Raw genomic sequence first — 20,467 nt, forward strand, 5'->3', positions numbered from 1 at the left:
TTCAATTGAGGTGAGATATTATCCGTAAATACAATGCCGATTCTGAACTCCCTTAATTCTCCGCAGAATCTGTCAACTAAACGTTTGGTTCGGCTTGGTGCTGTAAAATACTGTGTTGAACAAAATGAACCAGTTGTCGATTACATTGCATGAAAATTCTCGGCGGACGTACGAGAGCGACTGATATCAAGTCCAGTTGTCCTACTGATTGGATCCAAGCACAGGCGGCATATCTCAACTCAATGTTCGTAACCAGTCCTGAAGTCACCAAAAAGCACAGTACCAAAAGTAGAGTTACATATCTCGCCCATGGGTGTACAGTTACCCAGTTTGAGGGCTTCCAAGTGATAAACATATGGATGCCACTATCGAGATCAGCAGTATCAGCGCACATGTCATACGTTAATAATTATCATGGTGCGTTTCAGGTTTGTCAATGAATGTTGTTAAAATCAACATCTCTTGGCTAGCCTTCGCAAAGGCCCGTCAGGCTTCTAAAATGTCCAGTTTCTCGAAGCCTGGCTGGCGATTAATTATTACAAGTGTTCTTCTGTGAATTTCGAATCATCAATCGGCCCTTTGAAACTGAGGAGAGTGCAGAGCGAGAGTTGACACAGGCCACAGATTCGTCGCATTGTATCTTCACGAGGTTGCTGAAACTTGGACACATACTCCTATGTCACAAGTACCTATCAGTTGAGAATTGGAGAAAGAATAACGCTAGCATATGCGTAGGAATTTTCTTAGTCTTCATTTTTGTAGGTGTTTGGTATGTGTTGAAAGGACTGGAAGACGCGTGGTCTCCCCAAGACAGGTTGTTCTCAATATCAACCACCAATGTCTGTACTAACAGTAGGTAATCTGAGTAAAGAAGTTCTAGGGAAGAAATTGAGCTCGATTAAACTACTAAACTGATTCAAACCAGTCATGACGGATTCATAGTCACCGTGTTGTACAGTTTGAAGGCTTTGAGGGCATGAAAGGAATCCCAAAAGACCCCTAGGCCAAGGGAAACATAAGAGCTCGTCGCTGCACCCTTTCAAATACTTCAAGAACCTTGATAAGTGACATTGAGAAGAAGAAAGTATTTGTCTTTCATATTCTTCCTAGGGCGAAAAACTTCGCTCCAGCACTACTCCCACTATTTCACCGAATAAACAATGCTCTAGGTTAACACACTTACGCCTGGCAGACGAGATTGATATCCAAATACTTGCCAGGTCAAATAATGTACCTTCCAACTAGACAGAGACTAGTGGCCAAGCATCAGACAGCAAGATACTACTCTGACACTCTCAGTTCTTCTCGTAGTCCTTAGTACATGTCTTAAGAGCTAGCCGTTGAGAACCGAATCACATGGCCAAGCATCCTCTATGAGACTACTGCAACGTGCCTCGGAGGATCCTGCCGACTATCAAAGGTCCGGATGGACCAAGAGACGTATTCACGTGAACAAGTATCCAAAAGATGGCACTTGTGAGGGGATATCACCGCTATCTCCCAGCTCTACTAACCCTTGCCCACGCTATTTACCTTTAGAGACGAGCGATGCCTTCGCCATCAAAACACATGTGACTCTACTAAGGGAAACGTCTTTGTTTTAGTCCGAGTCCGGGCCATGAAGAAACTACCACGCCCCAACAAGGCCTTGGCCCACTGAATACTGCTAAATTCTCAATTTAACCACCGAGTCGTAGAGATAAGCTACCAGCCAAGATGACAGGATTAGCAAGATTGACAGGTGCACAGCAACAAAGGCATATGTTTGTCCCTGGTAAATGATAAATGAACCTGTCGTCCCCCCTTTCATGATTTCTGTCCATCTGACCACCTCCCTGGCCTAGAATCCCGGATCGACGGCCGCGTGAAACACAAAATGAAAAAGTTGTGAGTTCTTTTTTTTTTTGACTCCTAAGCCTATAACGAAATCGAGTGTAGGGAGTCGGCATGATGGCTAGACGAAATGTTTTGCACCTAGTGTTAGGGCTTGCGACGTGATAGCTCGTCTGGCGAAAGTTCTTTATCAAGTGGTGCTAGCACTAGCCATGTGATGGCAAGAAGAAACCGCCCGGTCAATGTCCTTGTCAGTTCGAGATGAAAGTCAATCAATCGTGTTACCCAATATTATTTAGTCCCCGCCAGCAGCAGGTTACACCCGCGTTTCTAGTAGAAAGCGCTGGTAGGCCTACCTTGTGACTCTGGGACGGCGCTGCGCCGTCTGCAGTGAGGGGAGAGCCAAGCCAACAAAGGCAGTAAACTGGTTGGTTCATCAACCAGGTAAGTTTGAGCCTCATATTCAGAACCTCTCACCGACTCGTCTGTCCAGATTTGTGCGACACTCTACACCGACCAAAGACAAACAGTGGCATCTGAATCCCGCATTTGCAACCAAATGGCGTGGCTTGTCTCAGCACTGGAACGGGTCCTTGGAGTTGGGGCCTGATCAGGTGACTGATACTGAAGGGTTGTCTCATCAAGTCATTTACAAGCCGGACACCGACCGAAGCAGAGGCCGTTCGCGCCCGTGGTGTCCGTCCACCATGGTTCATCGTTACACCTCGCTGAGGCGGCCTCGGTCGGCGGATGGTTCCCGAACCATTCCAGAAATGGAAAAGTGCGATATCGGAGACTGGCCAATCCTGTGGATCACTTTCGCACACTTCCCGTCTTGCCGTTCCTTCATCACGCGAGAGATTTGAGACCTTTCCCCCTTCCTCCTTATTATTCGGTGATGGGGAAGCGCGGCCAGTTAGTTGTATTGCCCCTTTGCTGGCCGCATTATCAGTGGCCGGAGGAATGCAGACCGAGACAAAGGATGAGCCCGAATAGTGGAGAACCTATGGCTCACCGGGTCCCGACAAGGAGACATGTAGCATCCGCCGACCGCCCCCACCACCCTCTTTTTCCTAAATATGGAAGGATGGTCGGCAACAAGACGCTGAATGGCCGAATGTTTACTCAGACGTTGATGCCATGCTGGGATTTTGTTGCGGTGGTTCGCACGCGTCTAGAGCAAAGGAACAGGGCTTGCTGACTTGAAATGTAGCAGGTGAGAATCCGTCGCAGAGAGAGGCTCGATTGTTTGATGTCAACGTTTTGTTATGCTGCACATGACATGCAGAGCGACAAAAACAGACGGCGCGACGGCTATCTTAAAACGCGATTCCCACCAGTGTGTGCGCATGTCTGTCGTGCATATGCCGCTAATGATAGACACACAGCGACGATGCCAGACCAGCCGACTCGGCAGGATAGTCTGGAAAGACAAATACAGACATTCCGAAGGAGTGGGGACTGACCTGTTGGGATACCGGTCTTTTGGCGGGGGCTCGGTCGGTTGGAGCTGGGACGACGATACATACCCTTCTGTAGAGTGTGAAGCATGGCCACGGTGCGACGAAATAACGGGTGGCTGGTCATTGGGATATGACTACCATGGTGCTCATGTTTAAGCGGTCATGTGTCGGGAATCGTGATGTGTGGTGGGATGAACGATGTGGTTCTCATTTGTGGCCCATCAAAGATGGAGACAGGCCAGACCAGACTCGACCAGGGCAAGGTATGGCTTGTTTGGACCGTTGCATCGCATGGACATCTGAACAGCAAGTCCTGGCATGCAGCAAAACGTTGCGGCCCTCGTCCCATCTCAGGGAAAGTGCAGATGCAGCGGGATTGCGAAGCGATGGATGATTCGCGAACTAGGTCGAAAGAAAGAAAACATTCAGGTGCTAGTGTGGGGGGTTGGGCGGAGACCTATCGGATGGGGAGTTGCGGTGAGGCTGGCGGTATGTCCCGGTGAGTCCAAAGCGCTATTGGTCGACGACATGTAAGGAGGAGGAAGAGGAGGACGGGTGGATGGATGCCCGCAGGTCCTGGTGTTTGCGTCGTGGGGCGGTAGGAAAGGTAATTAGTTAGGTGTAGCATGCTCAAAGCCTCCAATGGATGGTGGTGAGAAAGGTGAGTGGCGGCGGGTGAGTCCGGAAAGAAGGTGTGGAAGCTACGTTGAGGCCCAAAACATACATCTACTAAATGTTCAGAGAAACATTGAAGTATTGTGGTCAGAGGCTGTCAGGTATCAAGGAGAGTAGATCGAGTACACATCACCCGAAGATGTCATTGCTGTTGGGCTGTTGATGTCTGACCAAGGTACGGACAATTGAAAGTCGGACCAGAGGATCACACACCCCTAGAAGTGGGGGTTAAATCGACATTTTCCGATTGTTTTCCAGTGTCGAGACGACCTGGAGAGGGTCCGAAAGGGAGCGACTCAGCTGCCCCTGATCTCGTTGCTCGGTGGGCGGAGGAGCAGGGAGTACATAGTAGCTGAGCGGGACGAGGCCTAAGATGAGGAGGCAGGGTGCAGTGCAGTGCAGCACAGTTGCAGCGCAGTATGGCGCAGAGCAGATTTGACGAGCAGAGCAGAGTCAATTGGAAGGATGAGGATGGGGCAGGGCCCGGAGAGGGTCCACGTGGTGCGCATGACATGAATTGTTCTCGCCAGGCCGGACATGGACGTTGCTAGGGTTATTTTACATCGTCAGAGGCGCTTCCCTTCCTGCATGTATATGTCTGCATGTGTGTACGTAGTCGTCTGTCCATGTGTGTGTATGCTTTCCTACTTGCTTCTTGGCCTCTGTCACTCTCCACCCTAGCAGACTCGGAAAGGAAATAGGGAATTTCACTTCTCTGACCATATTCGGGTTAGGCAGAAAGAGAAGCGGCAGGCAAGCAGAGCAACGGCAAAACAAACCTTAGTCTCAGCGGTATCAAAAGTGGCTCGGGATGGTGGGCGTTGTTCTCTCTGCCCGAGACGTTGAGGAACCAAACAGCAATGGCTTGGATGGCTGGGTGGACCACATCACTTTCCCCTTTGGCTTCTCGTGCGTCTCCGTAGCCAAACCCGCACATGCCAAGGGACGGGTCAATGCCTGAATGTTTCTCAGCCGAGACACCGAGAACAGACGTACACACCATCTTTGGTCGGTGAGCGTGCGTGTTGTCGTTGAAGATCATCGACCGGCCCGTGTCTGTATGCCACGGACAGACGGCTTAGGCTTTTTGCTTCGCTATGTAAGCTGTGCAACCGCCTTGCGAAAGTGCCCGAAACATCTACCAACATGATGCGCAGCACATTGCATCCATCTGACGGGCTCGTTGTTTGCTGCTGCTGTTGTTTTTTGTTGTCATCCTCGTCTATACTGTACCCCCAGTCTCTTCACCATAGTGTTATTGAAGCGAACGAAACCTGCGTGTCCCAATTCTCATGCAGCTCAGCGGATGGCAGCCCTTGATCCTTGAAGGCTTTTGTGGCAACATTCAACCGAGCGAACCATTTGAAGGCATCCCCATAATTAGTCCCTCGATTCAAGCATCTCGTTAAGATCTCAAGTGGATCGCGGGGAGGAGGTGGAAGAAGACAGAACGAGACAAGACGAGAGACAACATGATAACCCCCGGAGGAGGAGAGGGGAGGGGAAAAAAAAAAAAAAAAAAAAAAAAAAAAAAAGAAAAGGGCCAAGGGCCAAGGGCAAGTTCGGAGGAACAGCGGGCGGCGGTTTACCGGCAAGAGGTACCGATCAAAGAGAGTTGGGCCGGGTTCTGTCTTGTTGACCGATATGCTCTTACTGTATCCGTAAGGTATTACTATTATTATGATTCTCACCTGCCAACCCGAGACTCACCGGTAGTGAAAGCGACTTCCCTGCCAGAGGCGTAGCGCGGTGTACCTGACCTCGTGCCATAAGTGTGTGTGTGAGAAAGAGGGAGAGAGACAGGCCCCTAGAGATGGTAGTCGCCCCGCTCGGTGCAGCAAGCAACCCGTGGTCATCCCACTCACCTCCCACCTTCCCAGAACCGGTGCATGCGAGTGGATAGAGGAAGATGACCACCCCCCCCGGACCCTTCCTTCTTCCCTGGGCACCTGTTTCCCCCTCCTTCCCCTCTAAAGGTTTAAAAAAAAAAAAAAAAAGAATTAAATCGGTGCCGGGTCAAGCGCTCCGCTGGTCCTAGTTAGTGGTGATGGGAGTCTATGAGAAGTAAAGGAAGGTAGGTAGGTACTGGTACTAAGAATTAATGAGTAAGTACTGCAGTCGTCCTCAATAGCAGGCACCAGACATTTGCAAGTGCAGGTTCGGACTCGGCGCGGTGCGATGCGGGTTGCGGCTTCCTTTCCTAGTTGCTGGCCTTCATCCAGCCCATCTGTCAACGGCAAGTGCGTGTAGTTGTTTATAAGTGTTCAGAACTTGGCCCAGATGGATTGGCTGGATTAGAAGTGTAATGCCTTGGGCTAGGCTTGGGCTTGCTCCCTTAGGCTGCGTCGTGCAACCTTGCAGTCTTTCTATCCGTACCCAAGATCATTTCTTGTGAGCCTTGTTCTCCCAATTTTCATTTCCCCATTAGTATACTTCCTCCCCACTCATGTCCCATGTGGGCAGCCATTCAACCTCGCAGCTTATATTTATTACCTTGAGCTCATTAGAGGGCTCGACCTGGGCTGAACGTACAAGGCAACTAAAAGGTTAAGGTAAGGGGTAACCACCAGTTAAAAACACATTACACGAAGAAGAAAAGACAAAAAGAACAGTGAGCTAATGCTATACAGATTAGCCAAGTCTCATATCCACCCTGGATTGGGTCATCACTTATCCCGGCACTGCAACCACAGAGTGAAAGCACGAGGGCTGGGGGCTTTGCGGGGGAATGAAACGTCTTTCCATTGTCTGGCTTCTCAGAAATAGCGACAAATAAGCAACGAGCAGCAGCAGCAGTTGCTGCTGCAACACCAAACGACACCTTCCTAAGAGAAGTTGAGGAAGAAAGTCATCCAAAGTAATAGCTCCGGCAGAAACGGGTCATACCAAGATAGCGACCCATACCGGCACCCCTAAGGTCACGATTACTGGAGCTCAGCCAAAAGATTCCCACAACCTAGAACACCCAGGATCCCTGCCTCATATCGCTGGACTTTTCGTCCTCTGATCTCACTCGTCACTCGGCGTGAGACGTTGACCTCTTCATCGACCCGACACCAATCCCACTCACCCCCTGTCTGTCTATCACTCATTGAGGTGCTGTGACCACATCCAATCCGCGCCTACCCCCGTTACTCATCCTCGTCCCCGTCCCCGTCCCCGTCCCGGCCTGGGCTGACCGGTACCTGGGCCGAAGTACCTTTACGTTTACCCTCCCTCCCTCTCTTTTACGCACTCACCTGTCTACCCGCCGTGACGGATACCTCTAGGCCTTCTCCAATTCAGTGCTTTTCAACCTCTGGGTACCTACCTCACCGTGACTGGCCTGTGCTTTTCTACTCTTCCCTCTCCGGTACTCGGTGCACGTCCTTACCATACCCTTAAATCCTGACCGACCGACCTTATTTTTTATTCGTGCACTTTGGCCTCGGCCCTCATCCTCCCACCTTCACACACCTCGAATTGGGATGGTTGTCCACCGAAACTAAATACCCATTTTTTGTCTTTCTTTAAGCTCCACGGTCACGTCGGTGTTTTCCCCTTGCTTTCTGGCCCTCAATTGGCATCTTTCCGCCTAGGTGCCCTCTCTGCTTGGCTGCCCCCCGCCTTCAAGGACCCGTTTCTTTTACCCCTCACTTTTTCTCTGCTCGCGACCTCGCGTCGGTGAATCTCGGTGGGGCTCACCACACAATCTGCCCGACATCGATTCACACAAAGAAAAGCCGCGAAGAGGAAACAGACAACAGAGAGAGTACCGTTCGGAGAATTTCGCTTGCCACCCTTTTCCCAATTCATTATTTTTTTCCCTTTTCCTTCTTCTTTATTTTTTTTTTTTTGCCACACACCCACACCACACCACACGCCGAGGATGGGTCGAGGGTAGTTGCTGCTGTGACAAAGGGACAACACATTTGGCAAGCATGCATCCGGCTCCGAGTCTGGTAGAAGCGCCTCCGAAGAACGGCAGTGAAGAGTCTGGAAACAGACCTTCAACCGGCTCGCCTTCCATGTCGCAACATGACCAACCCCAATCGCAACAGACTCAGGCTCAACAGCCGCCTCAACCTCAGCCGTCGCCGCCGCCGCAGCAGCAACAGCAGCAACAGCAGACCACACCTCAGCAGCAACCTCAACAACCCCCTCCCACTCCTGGCCACTCGGCCTCTCCCCCTTTGAGAAAGGACACCAACTCGTCCATCTCAACTCAGGCCACCACGGCCTCCGCTGCCACCAACATGTCCGCGGAAACAAGCAACACATCGTACAGTGCCGACACCTCTCCTAACTTAACATCCATATTCCATGTAAAGGATGGCTCCGACGTCTCTAACCGGGTCCGCGCGAGCAGGAGGCGAACCGGTCCTTTGTCCCAGCAACAGAGAGAGAAAGCTGCCCTCATCAGAAAGCTCGGCGCGTGTAACGACTGCCGCCGCAGAAGAGTTGCTGTACGTTAACCCGTAACCCATCTCATATTATGTAATATATCGAGTTGCTCTCCCCTGCTGACAGTCTGATGCGCCTCAAGTGTCATCCCAGCCATCACAACATGACTTGGGAGGATGCTGTCCGGAAATATCACAGATCTCACAGCCCAACTATTCAGGATATCGCTCCTTCGTTGTCTGCTCAACGTCCGCTTAGTCCTGCGCCCGTTCTTAATAACAATGTGAAGCCAATGTACACCCAGGATCCTCAGGACATGATGGATATCGACTCGCCTACGCCGTCTGGGCAGCATCGGTTGAGCGAATCTCGCATTCGCACGCCTTTGCCCTCTGGCCCACGTTTAGACAAGCCACCGATGCTCCCGGGTATAGAAAGTCTCAAGTCAGACTTGCAGACCAATGTTTCTAGAATTCTCTCTACCCCCAGTCGCAGTCGCTACTCTAGTGCACAGGCGTTATTACTGTATTGGCAAGATGACCCTGACCTCAGTGTTGGAAATTCGGTCAAGGAGTTGGGTGAGGTCTTTGACCAGTACTACCGATATACGTTTTCGATCACGACTATTCCGTCATCCTCGGAAACTTGCAAAAGCCCCTGGAGATGGCTCTCACGGAAGATCACCGACTTTGTGGAGGATCGCGACCAGCGCGATGTCTTGAAAATTGTCTACTATAACGGCCACTCCTATTTGGATGGCAACCGGGAGATGGTCCTTGCTAGGTAAGTTCTCCTCTGTACGGGTTCTGCGCCAATGCCGACACGTTCCAGCTCCAAGGATAAGGACAAAGCCGAGACAATCCGATGGAGTGGAATCCAGCAGGTGTTGGAGGAAGCTTGCTCTGATACACTGATCATCATGGATGCCGCCTTCTTCCCATCCTCAAAAATGCACAGGCAACATGGTGTCCTGGAATTGGTCGCCGCTGCAGTGTCTGAGGAACACTTTGATGCCCTGGATCGCTGCACTTTCACCAAGGTCCTCACCGAGCACCTCAAGACCCGCGCCTCTCAACGTTTTACCAGCCCGTTCTCAGCAGCCGAGCTTCACTCAAAGTTATTATCTACCTACCCTTCTCTTGTCCAGGATAAGAACCCGGAAAAGGAGACCATCACCAGTTTCCCCTCGCCGTTGCATATGCAGGTGTCCGGAAATGCTCGGCTGCCTTCGATTCTTCTAGCCCCGCTGAACATCGGTCCTATGCGGACGAGTCTGCCATTTGGTACGGAGGGCCAGCAGCTCGTCTTGTCCATCCGAATAGGCGATGACCCAATAGATGTCGATACCTGGACTGAATGGCTGAGGCTAATGCCTGAAGGAATCAAGGATGTGAGGGTCGACGGTCCTTACCGACCGGCAAGGTAGCTCGGCGACAGATAATGGCGCCCCTTTATACGTTTACCAAGTATTTGGTCCTTCGGATGACGACCCGTCAGCGTCTTGGCGTATAGGACAGCGATTGCTTCCAGTTTCGCCACTTTCGTCTCCCCCCAACCCATCTCTACCCTGCAACTTACGGCCTGTGATGGGCCGCTTTATGCGTTAATGACTACTTCACGACATGACATCATCCCCCCTCTCGCCAGGTGGAGGAGAAGGAAAACCGGCATTAAAATTAAAGGGCGTAGTCGAGAGTCACGATACACGCCGCATTTGATCGTTTTCAATCTCCTTATTTGAGATATTTGTCCGACACAAGAGCGAGGAGCGGACACGGGAAAGAGGCTAAGAGAAGTGAGAATATTGGGTGTTTTCACATGGGCATACTACCAGCCGTATGACGGCTGCGGTTTCAACTATTTAGGAAGCGAAGAACAGCTCTGCATTAGTGGATATCCCCAAAACTCGCTTTTTAAGATTGCAACTCTGATCTACTACCAGCCCCTTTTCTTTGAATATGTCATGCAGGTTCGTGATGCGATGCTAACAACGGCCGTTTCAGTAGCTGGTGTACTCATCCTTTCCATCCGGAGAGAGTGACACAATGCCCCTATCAAAACCCCCCCTAAAAAAAAAAACATCTTGGTATCGAAAATTTCCTTTTACAAACACACGCACATTTATACAACCATAGCTTAGATAGCCGAGATCACTGCAGCAACAGCAGCACTAGCCAGTCCGGCCCAGACACTCAGGCTCATCTTGGCTGCGGGGCTCTGAGCCTCGATGTTGCCAATGATGAAGTTGGGTTCGTAATCGGTCTCACGGGTGTCGAGCGTGCCGTTCCAGCAATAGCGCTGGAAACAGCTGTTGCACGCCTCCGGTACCGTCTCGCGGTTTCTGGCCATGCTGCGCGACAGGATCGCGCAGGCGACGCAGCGCGGCCACTCCGCGTCCAAGGTGGCGTTGCCCTGGGTCGCTGAGTCGTAGCCGTTTTGGATGATGGCGTCGCGCTGGTCGCGCTCGTAGTCCGGATCGAACGTCGAGACGTTGGAATGTGCGACATAGGGAGCGTTGGGGAGGTACACTACCAGAGGTGGCACCCGCTGGCTGCCGCTCAGGGTGAAGTTTGAGGCGTCGCAGCCGAAGAAGGTAGGGCGCTTGTTGAGGCCGAGGTTGATGAAGGTGTTCGCGTCCGGAACGGCAGGGAAGATGGTGCCGTTTGCGATGGGTTCCGTGATGCGGTCGTAGGTCGCGCGGAGGGCGGTGCCGTTGGGCCAGTTGAAGTTCGTATCGGCGGAGGAGTCTACGGCGAAGATGACGTCGACGGCGCGGTTGGGCTGGATGAGCGGGTGCAACGGGATGTTCTGGAGATCCTCGCCGCCATCTACCAGGGATAACTGCCGCTCGTTTGCGTTGAGGTTCGTTCTTGGGTTCCAGCCGAAGAAGGGATTGGGGACGTATTGGGCGATGTCGTTGTTGTCGCGGTCGAGGATGTTGAGGATGCTTGTTAGAGCGCTCTGGATGAAATCCGGGAGGCCGGCTGAAGTCAGGTTTTGCAGCATGAATTGGTTGAAGAGAGACGAAGAGGTGCCCATGACGTAACCTGCTTGGTCAAAGCCGCGGACGCAGGAGCCGTTGTTGGGGATGCGACCGGCGGAGAAGTTCGACGCAAGGTAGCGGAGGGGGGCGAAGCCGAACGCCGTAGGGTCCCAGGTCCCGAGCTCGAAGGGGTTGAACTCGTAGACGGTGGCATTGAGAGAGATGATGCGTTCGCCGGGGGCTCGACCGTCCGCAACTAGAATTGGAAGCGGCTGTTGGCCGGACTGGAAGTTTGCGTCTTCGGCAATGGAAGAGAAGGTGTACGAAGGGCCACCGTCGGTGGCGTTGATGAGCTGGTAGGAGAGAGCACGCCCCCAGTAGTCCGTGATGGAGACCTCGAAGCCCTCATCCTTAGAGCTGACCTGCTTAGCGACTGTGGCCCAGTAGTCGGCAATGTTAAGGATGGAAATGCCGGGTTCCTTGGGGCCCTTGAAGATGGAGCGGTCGAACTGCCAGACAGCGGAGCCCTTGGAGCCGCGCTGCAGGTCGACTACCGAGGAGAAGTTGTTGGTATAGATGGATCCTACGAGCCAGCCACCGCCGGATAGGCCGGCGAGGTAAGTCGCAGACTGAAGGAGACCGCCAATACCGCCGGCACCAGTCGAATTAGGAGTGCGGCTGTCTGCGGCGGCGAGGAAGCCAGCACCGTTCATGAGGGCGCGGTAGCCGCCTCCTGATACTGCCAGGCCGATATTGGGTAGTTGAGAGGGAGATGATCTGACGCGATCGATATAAGCGCCAGCATCGAAGCCAGGAATGTTTGCACGAGTAAGAAGCTCGCGCATGGGCTCGATGGTGGCATTACGCCGACGCGGGAGCCAGTCCGTCTCATTCGGCGACAAGGCAGCAGCCGAACGAATGGTGGGACGGGCGGTTGGACAGTCGACGATCGCCGGGGCGTAGCCTCCCGATGGAGAGTCGGGGAGGGCGCGGGGGTCTAGGGCTCCCACGATGAGGCCGGCCGCCATTGGCGTTGCGGGATCGACAGCCCATGCGGGAGCGAGGGTGGCCGTCAAGGCCAGCAGAGATGGCAACAGCATGTTGCAAAACTGCAAACAAATGGTATATGGCTAAGCAGCAAGAAAAGGGCCAAGCGTATGGCGTGAGAGTAATGCTAGCCAGGAAATTAAAAAGAATGATATAGGAGAAGGGGGGAGGTGGGTAAATAAAGTGAACCAAGCCTTCAGAAGAAGGAAAACTCGGAGGTGACGGGTTGCAAACAAGGATGGAGACGTTCAGCAATTATAATAGAATTTAATGATTGTCATCGCCCAGGCGCATGGCTCAGAGACAGTGCGGTAAGGCAACTTGGACGGGGATCTTGTACTCTCCGAAGCTTCCACGGACCCAGATGCGCTAGAGAAGCTTTTTCAACTGGTGTCGGTCGGTATGACGTCGAACGAAGATAAGCACGGTTCCTTTCCGGAGCACGAGGGTGCCGCGGTATACTTTTTGAGGATCCTCAAAAAAAAAAAAATTGCAGGCCAATGCTTGGTTGCTGGCGGTCGAACTGTGCGATGTGACGACGACTGTGTGAGTTGGAATTGTGTGAGTGGATGCGTGATGAGCTGTCAATGTGAAAAAACCAAGAGCTGGGATGGGAGTCAAGCTCAAATGATGTAGCCAGGAGACAACCGGGACTTCCAAAAGTTTATAATGAAAAAGCCCGACAGACAGATCATCAGGGTCTTTTTCAGTATTGAAAACGAGAATAACCACAAGTGCGATGAGGATGTAAGGCTGCAGGGAGCCTACAACGGAGCTTTACAGTAATGAGCGGTGGAGTTCATTGAGGGGGGCAGTGATGTGACCCTCAAGACAACGAAGTTTCATGTGCGAACAGGCGAATGGGAGCGAGATGAAGGCTCGTAAAGCCTGTTGCTGGGCATTTCTGGGCAGCTGAAGGATGGGATGAGTACGCGGAATTGTGGCTTTGGAGCAAATGAAAAGGGCCGGATCGACCGGCTCGGCTGGTGAGATGGGAGGCGATGATCTTTTAGGGTGCTTGGTAAATTAGTTTCCTACTACGGAGTATACACGGAGAAGATACAGGAAGACGGCCGCTCTGTCTAGGGCGCGCGGGTGGAGAGACGTGGAGCGCAGGCCGTGCCAATGCACGGATTTTGCCTAGAGGGCTGGGCGAAGGGGTCAGGAAGCGGGAAAAAAGGAATCAAAGATGGATTGGACCAACGAATCTGACGGTGTTTGTGGGGAGGTTGATGCAAGGAGACGGTGTGAGGCATCGGCATCGGCATCGGCATCATTCAAAAAGGCAAACGGCTCGAGAGGGCGATGAGGTCAAGTGCGGTTCTAGACTCTCGGGTGCGGCGTTTTATGAGTTGGAACGTTGGTATGGCATTCCAGTTCCTGGCGGGCGTCTCGTGCCCGCACTACTCTACACCCGCCTGTTTCTTGCGACGCAACCTAGCGCAGAAGGCCCGGTATTACCGCCTTCAGGTGTCAGCAACTTGTCTGGCCTGATCGATCCGGACAGGTGTGACATATGCTGACCGTCCTACCAAACATTCGTACTTCAGGAATGCCCGCGAATGAGCATGGGGCCAATGGCTTTTCGTTACGTCCTGTAAGACGGGGCAGGCATATGTCGACACCGCAGGGTCAAAAATGGTGCCTGATAATCGATCGGCCGCCATGGAATTGGAGCTGGCTTATTCTGTGCCTGCGCCATCTTTAATGCTGACTGTGTGCAACGACAATTTGACGGATCGTATTGCCCACTGGTTACGGTGACACCAGAGCCCACCAACTCCAGTAACCGAATTGAGAAGACGTGGACCAACTATGTTTTTCCACAGTATGTCATACGCGTATATTGGCAGTGACACTCCCTTCCCAAGTAAAGTATCAGGCGCGTAACTGCATCTGTGCCAAGATGATGGTGCCATGTCGGCGCCTTCGCCTTGCCCTGTTGCCTGCATGAGCCTCCCGAGGCTTGCCCCCCTTCCCCAATGACGGGTCGATCCCGAGGAATACTATAGTACCATCGGAAGTTTACCCTCAGGGCCCATGCAGCAGAGGATGGTCATTACGCATACCTTGAAAGACGTACCGGTAGCGGGTTGGAGTGTGCCTGTATCTGGGGTGTGCCTTGCTGATATGGGTAAGCTGCCCCTCGCATAAGGTAGGATAACTGTGGGGAGAAGCAAGCCTCTTTCACTCTGCCCTGGCAACTTTTTGGGGGGGTCGACTGGCCAAAGTCGATGGAACGGGAGCGGTATTGATGCGACCTCATATAGAGGCTTGCGTGTTTCAGCAAGGCCAAGAAGAGTCTAAAGAAACTCTGTCGAAGTTTTCCCCCCGTACGACGGGCTGCTGAGTCTATAATGGCGACATTGTGACTTTAGGAGCCTAGGTCATCTAGACCGCTTTGGTAGAGCTGTGTCTCGTAATCCTTTGTTAGGTCGCCTTGACTGCCGTTAAGAGATAGCCGCCGACAAGAACTGCCGTAAATACTATTGGATGACGCAGGTAGCCCAGTGGACACTGTCAAACTCTCAAAGAAAAGAAAAGGGTCAAGGTCAATCAATGTTATGACGTCTCTGTGCTAACAAGGAAACAGAGGTTTACTTCGGCCAGAACAGTACAACTTGTGAAGTTTGAGGGGTTTGCTGCGATCTCGAACAGCATTGGTTCCGAGTAACTTTGTTTATCAACATGTTATTTGTTGTTGAGTTGTGTTGGAAGTGACACTAGAAAATCGATCGACCCAATGGCGGTGTTGCATGACGTTAGTCACCAGGCTTCCATGACTTCTTCGCGTGGCTTTGAAGCGTGGATGTTGATCGGTGCCGTAGCTCTTGGTCAAAGAGGAGCGCTGTTGGTAGGCCAGCTGGTTTTCGATCGCTGCCAGCTGGCAGGGCCTCACCTGACTCTGAGTCACGGGCAAGGGTTGCAGCGCTCCGAAAGTGGATCCTGCCAAAAGACGTTGACCTGGCAACGGTAAATACGCGAAGCTCCGTATCAACAAAACCCTCTCCCACTCTTCCCTGCCTTGGGAGCTTTCAATTCATCGTCACAGCATCATGTAAATAACCGCCAACATACTCTTCGGAACCTCATTCTACTAACCCACCAGCCAAAAAAAGACATCCCTTTCTTCACCATCTTTGTTTTGCTTTTCAATTTCGCACAATATGGAGCCCCAATCACCACCCAAGCGCATCACGCGCTCCAGAGCTGCGAAGACGGGTGAAACCTCGACCAGCACAAGAACCACCAAGGTCGTGACTGCAGCGGCTAAAGCTAAGTCGACTGTTACTGCTCCTACACGATCTACATCAGCCAAAAGAAAGACCCGATCAGACGACGCCGAAGACGAAGAACACAACGAACAGGCACAACAATCAGAACCCGCCATGCGTGCCACCAGAGCCACTCGAGGCCGCCCAAAGAAGATTGTAGAGGAGCCCGTAGCATCGGCGCCCTCAACGTCAAGTGTAGCGCCGGGGAGAGCTACTCGTGCACGAGCTGCTACGCGAAAGGTCCCGGTCGCCGAGCCTGCAGCCCCTAAAGAAGAGCCTGCTAAGCCCACCCGTGGCCGGCCCAGAAAGATGGCAACTCAGTCCACGGAGGAAGCTCCTGAAAAGGAGGCAGAGCCGGTGAAGAAGACGACGCGCACCCGCGCAGCGCCGGTTACAGCAGCAAAGCCCGCCGTCAAGAAGACGGTAACATTCCAAGAACCCGAAAAGGAAAACATCGCTCCTGACGCAAGCAAGAAGACGGCCGACAAGTCCACAACTGCCACTGGCCTTAGAGCCAGACCGGTGCGAAAGCCTCCCGTTCCCAAAGCCCCTCGAACTACCCGCACCGCTGCCCCCTCGAAGACGGAGAAAACCCCCTTGAGCCCTAAGAAGGTTACCCAGATCCCCATGTCTCGTGACTGCTCCGAGGACGAGTTGGCTGGGGAAAGCACACCTCCGAGACCCATGATGAAGAGCCCCACCAAACCTCCCACCGGTGTCCTTGGCTCTTCCAAGAAGCTCAACTTGCAGCCCATGGAAAGGCCTACCGACTCAAAAGATCACGCCGACGAGAGCGCCGAACCAGAGGTCCAAGAAGACGAAGTCACTAACGTGTTGGCCTCCCCTGCCAAGAGATTGCCTGCCTCACCATACCGGGATACCATGAAGTCTCCAGCTAAGCGTGCAGAGGGAGTGTCATTGAAGCCGGCCTCAGCAATGAAGCCCAATGGCGAGGGGGTCGCCCCGACTCCACTCAAGGCCTCCCTTCTACACTCCCCCGCTAAGCGGCCTCAGTCGGCTATTAAGCCATTTGCCCTGCCGTCAACTGGCCCGGAGGAGAGAAAGATCTCGAACTTCAAAGCGTCTCTCCTTCAGTCGCCTGCCAAGCGACCTTTGTCTCCCATCAAAGGCCTGGTTACTAAACCTCAGGAGCCTCCTCAGGAGATGCAATCTCCTGCAACGAAGCCTCTGCTTCTCTCAACACCAACTGCCCTGCCTCCTGCAAAGCGTTCTTCTGAGAAGTTGATGGAAGAGGAGTCTGCTCACAACGAGGATGACGATGAAGAGCTGGATGAGATAGCAGAGGCCATGCTCAATGAGTCTATTCACCTTGAGGAGCCCATGCAGTTTCCTGGCCGCCTCTCCGCCGTTCTCCCAAGGCATGCAGACCCTGTCTTCAAGAAAGACATGCCTGCTCTTGAGTCTCCTCAGGAAGATCTGGCCAGCACTGACGAAGTAGATACCGTTCAACAACTTGCGGGAGTTTCTATGATGCATGACGAAGCTCCAACTGAGGTTGTGGCTGACGACATACCCGATTTTGACAGCGAGCCCATGATGGTTGATGATGAGCCTTACTTCCAGCCTCAAGACCAGGCAACACTCCATGTCGCAACCAGCGCCCTCGCCCCTCAGCCCGCACTTAAGGCACCCACTGGTACTTTTGGACTTCGACAGAAGGATGTGGATCCGTACCATAACATGGATTCCGATTCTGACGACGACCTTGCCAATAGCCCTCGCGTGTCTGCTGCACACGATTTTGTCCCCCTTACTCCTACCCCTTCATCTGCTCGCCGGAGTATGGCCAAGTCAAGAGTTTCCAATGTTGGCTTCACTCCTCTGGCACAGAAGCTCAACGCCTGGTCCGCTGGAAGTCCTGCCAAGGTTTCCAAGCAGGCTGCTGTAGAACCTTTACAGAACCCCGAGGGCTCGACCTCAACTGCTGGAACCCCTCGCGCTTACGAGTCGCCTCTCAGAAGCACTTACTTTGAGGACGAAATGACTGTTCGTGCCGACATGGAGGCACAGAATGAAATTGAAGCTGCAATTGAAGCCGAGATCTCTGCCGCCAGTGAAGATCCCGATTTCGATGACCTTATGGTTACCGATGAGGACATGGCTCTCGCTGCCGAGGCGAATGAGATGTCGTTGATGGAACCTGAGCAGCTGGACGAGATCGTCAACACCTCCAACAGCTTCGAAGACACCCTTTCTGAGGCCAGCCAAGAGTACGGCGACGAAAACGAGATGCCCGTCGACCCTGCTATGTTGAATGATAACGCCTCCGTCCCACCGACTACGCCCAACCGTGTCTTGGCGCGTGAGTTCCATACTGTTTCCAAGGTTCCTCTAAAGGATGCGGATGAGTCAACTCCTCGTCCTAAGAAGAAGCGTGCTGCGAGCATCTCCCGGCTCCCGGCCAGCCGCCCAACTCAAAACCTTAACAGGAGCGCAACTGTCATTTCCTACTCTCCCGGCAAGCAAATCTCGGAGCCAGAACAGGATGCCTTTGAACCTGAGTCAGCACCTGTTACTCCAGCCAAGTCTGACATCTGGTCGACGCTTGGAACCCCGGCACGGACTCCTCACCGAAACCTGAACCCTGGCCTGCTTCGTGGCGCCGTTGTCTTTGTTGACGTACACACTACCGAGGGAGCGGATGCCAGCGGCATATTTGTCGAACTCCTTACTCAGATGGGCGCTAGATGCGTCAAGACTTGGGCCTGGAACCCAAGCGCAACCGACAACTCAGATGCCTCTAAGATCGGCATTACCCATGTTGTGTTTAAGGATGGTGGTAAGCGCACGATGGAGAAGGTCAGAGAATCCAATGGCGTTGTTCAGTGTGTCGGTGTGAGCTGGGTACTTGAGTAAGTTTATTCTTCTGACCTCTTCGTGAAAGTCCTTGCTAACATGCCCCAGCTGTGAGCGTGAGAATGAGTGGCTCGATGAGGCATCGTACTACATCGACACCTCTCTGGTTCCCCGCGGAGGTGCTCGTCGTAGAAAGAGCATGGAGCCCAAGGCCCTGACGAATCAGAATGGCATGCTCGTTCTTTCTCCAGTCAAGGGTGGCCGTGATGCCAAGACTGCGCCGAACACACCTATGAACCGACGCGATAGTACAGTGTGGATGCATACTCCTTCTGACGATGCTGAGGACGACGACGATGATTGGGAGGGTCTGATGTCTCCGGTTCCTGTCACACCTGCTCCCGACTCTCTTGCCCGCTACGCTGCCAACGTCACCCCCGAGACGCCCGGTGCTACCGACTATGACTCTTCTCCCACCAAGGCATTGCTGATGCAGACTTGCCCTCCTAAGTCCAATGCTTACGCTGAGATGGGCGATGGCATTCTCAAGAGGGAGAAGGATGAGACCGTCATGCAGCGCTTGATGGCGGCTCGCAGGAAGAGTTTGCAGTTCGCCCCCAAGATTGGAAGCCCACTGTCCAAGGCCTGGAAGTAGGACCTTAATGTGTGCGGTTGTCCTTTCGGCAAGGAAATCAACCGCTTGTTTTTGCGATAGGTTTTGTTTTAGTTATTATAGACGGCGTTGGTATGGGTATGGATATGGATACGGAATCCGGCAATGGTGTTTAGGTTTATCGGATTGGTTGTACATCGGACCAAGTGCGATCACAGTGTCGCTTGTTATAAGAAACATTTGGAATCTTTCATCTGACCGCTTTGCCAATGTATGAACTAGTTCCAGTGAGGTTCAAGCTGCGTTGGCCCTTATCCCTATGTTTCCGTCCTCTCGTACTCACCGTGGGCGACTTCAAGCAGCTTCTTGGTACCCATGATCTATAACTCTTAAGCGTTGAATCTTTGGAACGCAAGCATTCTCAGCAACTCCCGAGACCGATTTGCTCTCCTCGGACGAGGATGCACTGACATCCTGTAAGAGCAAATCTACGTCCAACGAGCCAAGGATGTGATGGTCCGTCTGAAGATGATGTGATATTGAAAGCGCGGCCAAGTTGTTTGAAACAAGACTGGTTGCCTGGTAAGGGATAGTTGCATTTTGGTATGCGTGGATCGAAAGCAAGTATATCTTCAAGATAATAGGGCTCGGATTATGTTACGTCTATCCCCTGATTCATCCGTCCCTATGGTTTATGCACATAAAGCGCCTAATGCTGAAGAGCACTCTTTTAATGTCTTTCGCTAATTTTTTGGTGAAAGTCAATTAAGCAAAGCGTAGCTAAGCACATTAGATGACTACATGGCTTTCTTAAGCTTGAAATAAAATTTGTTAGTTGTACTAATGGGGAACAATCAAAAAGGGCGGTTTTCTTTTGGGGAAAAAAATAGGTCAAGAACAATAGTGATGTTGTTTGAGCGCTGCCGTTCCCGTGTATGGAATAAAAGGGTCAAGAGACAAGCCCAAAAATTTACCCAATATGCCAATAACGTAGATATCGCGTCGTTACGGGGACTTCAGGCCGCGTAATCGCAGAGGAATACAGTAGGCGGGTCTACTTGACTCGCATTATCTGATAACAGACTGCTTGTGTCAACTCTTGATGCCGATAGTCCGTGCGGCGAACGCCAAAGGCCGAATTTTTCTTCTTTTTTACATCATTCATAGAAAATTGAATTTGTGATGATGTATTTGGCGCGTTTATTGACGAGTTGCTTGCTGGCGCGCGTCGCTGCGGCGGCAGAGCAGAAGCCCATTGGGCCGGGGCTAGATACCCACCCGCCGCCGATCATATCGGACCATGGCCAGACGCCAGTTAGATGGCACCGGAGTCTCAACTTCTCGTCGTCGGCGCCGCACCTCTTTGCCTCGGCGTACG

At 52.5% G+C, this 20,467-nt stretch overlaps 3 protein-coding genes across 3 annotated transcripts; 2 read left to right on the forward strand and 1 right to left on the reverse strand.

The window, feature by feature from the left end:
- Positions 1–7,891: 7,891 nt before the first annotated feature.
- CTRU02_209636 (uncharacterized protein) lies at positions 7,892–9,780 on the forward strand (the record flags this gene model as incomplete). Its single annotated transcript, XM_070205312.1, has 3 exons — positions 7,892–8,416; positions 8,497–9,137; positions 9,186–9,780. 3 exons carry the CDS (start codon positions 7,892–7,894, stop codon positions 9,778–9,780), a joined length of 1,761 nt encoding a protein of 586 aa, XP_070060960.1.
- Positions 9,781–10,490: 710 nt separating this feature from the next.
- Positions 10,491–12,437, reverse strand: CTRU02_209637 (Lysophospholipase; the record flags this gene model as incomplete). Its single annotated transcript, XM_036730302.1, has 1 exon — positions 10,491–12,437. One exon carries the CDS (start codon positions 12,435–12,437, stop codon positions 10,491–10,493), a length of 1,947 nt encoding a protein of 648 aa, XP_036578001.1.
- A 3,114-nt stretch (positions 12,438–15,551) lies between these two features.
- On the forward strand, positions 15,552–19,131 carry CTRU02_209638 (uncharacterized protein; the record flags this gene model as incomplete). Its single annotated transcript, XM_036730300.1, has 2 exons — positions 15,552–18,532; positions 18,585–19,131. The coding sequence occupies 2 exons, from the start codon at positions 15,552–15,554 to the stop codon at positions 19,129–19,131; spliced, it is 3,528 nt and encodes a 1,175-aa protein (XP_036578000.1).
- Between the last annotated feature and the right edge of the window lie 1,336 nt (positions 19,132–20,467).

Source organism: Colletotrichum truncatum (genome assembly GCF_014235925.2).
Source record: "Colletotrichum truncatum strain CMES1059 chromosome Unknown Contig_0006, whole genome shotgun sequence".
Classification (NCBI taxonomy): Eukaryota; Fungi; Ascomycota; class Sordariomycetes; order Glomerellales; family Glomerellaceae; genus Colletotrichum; species Colletotrichum truncatum.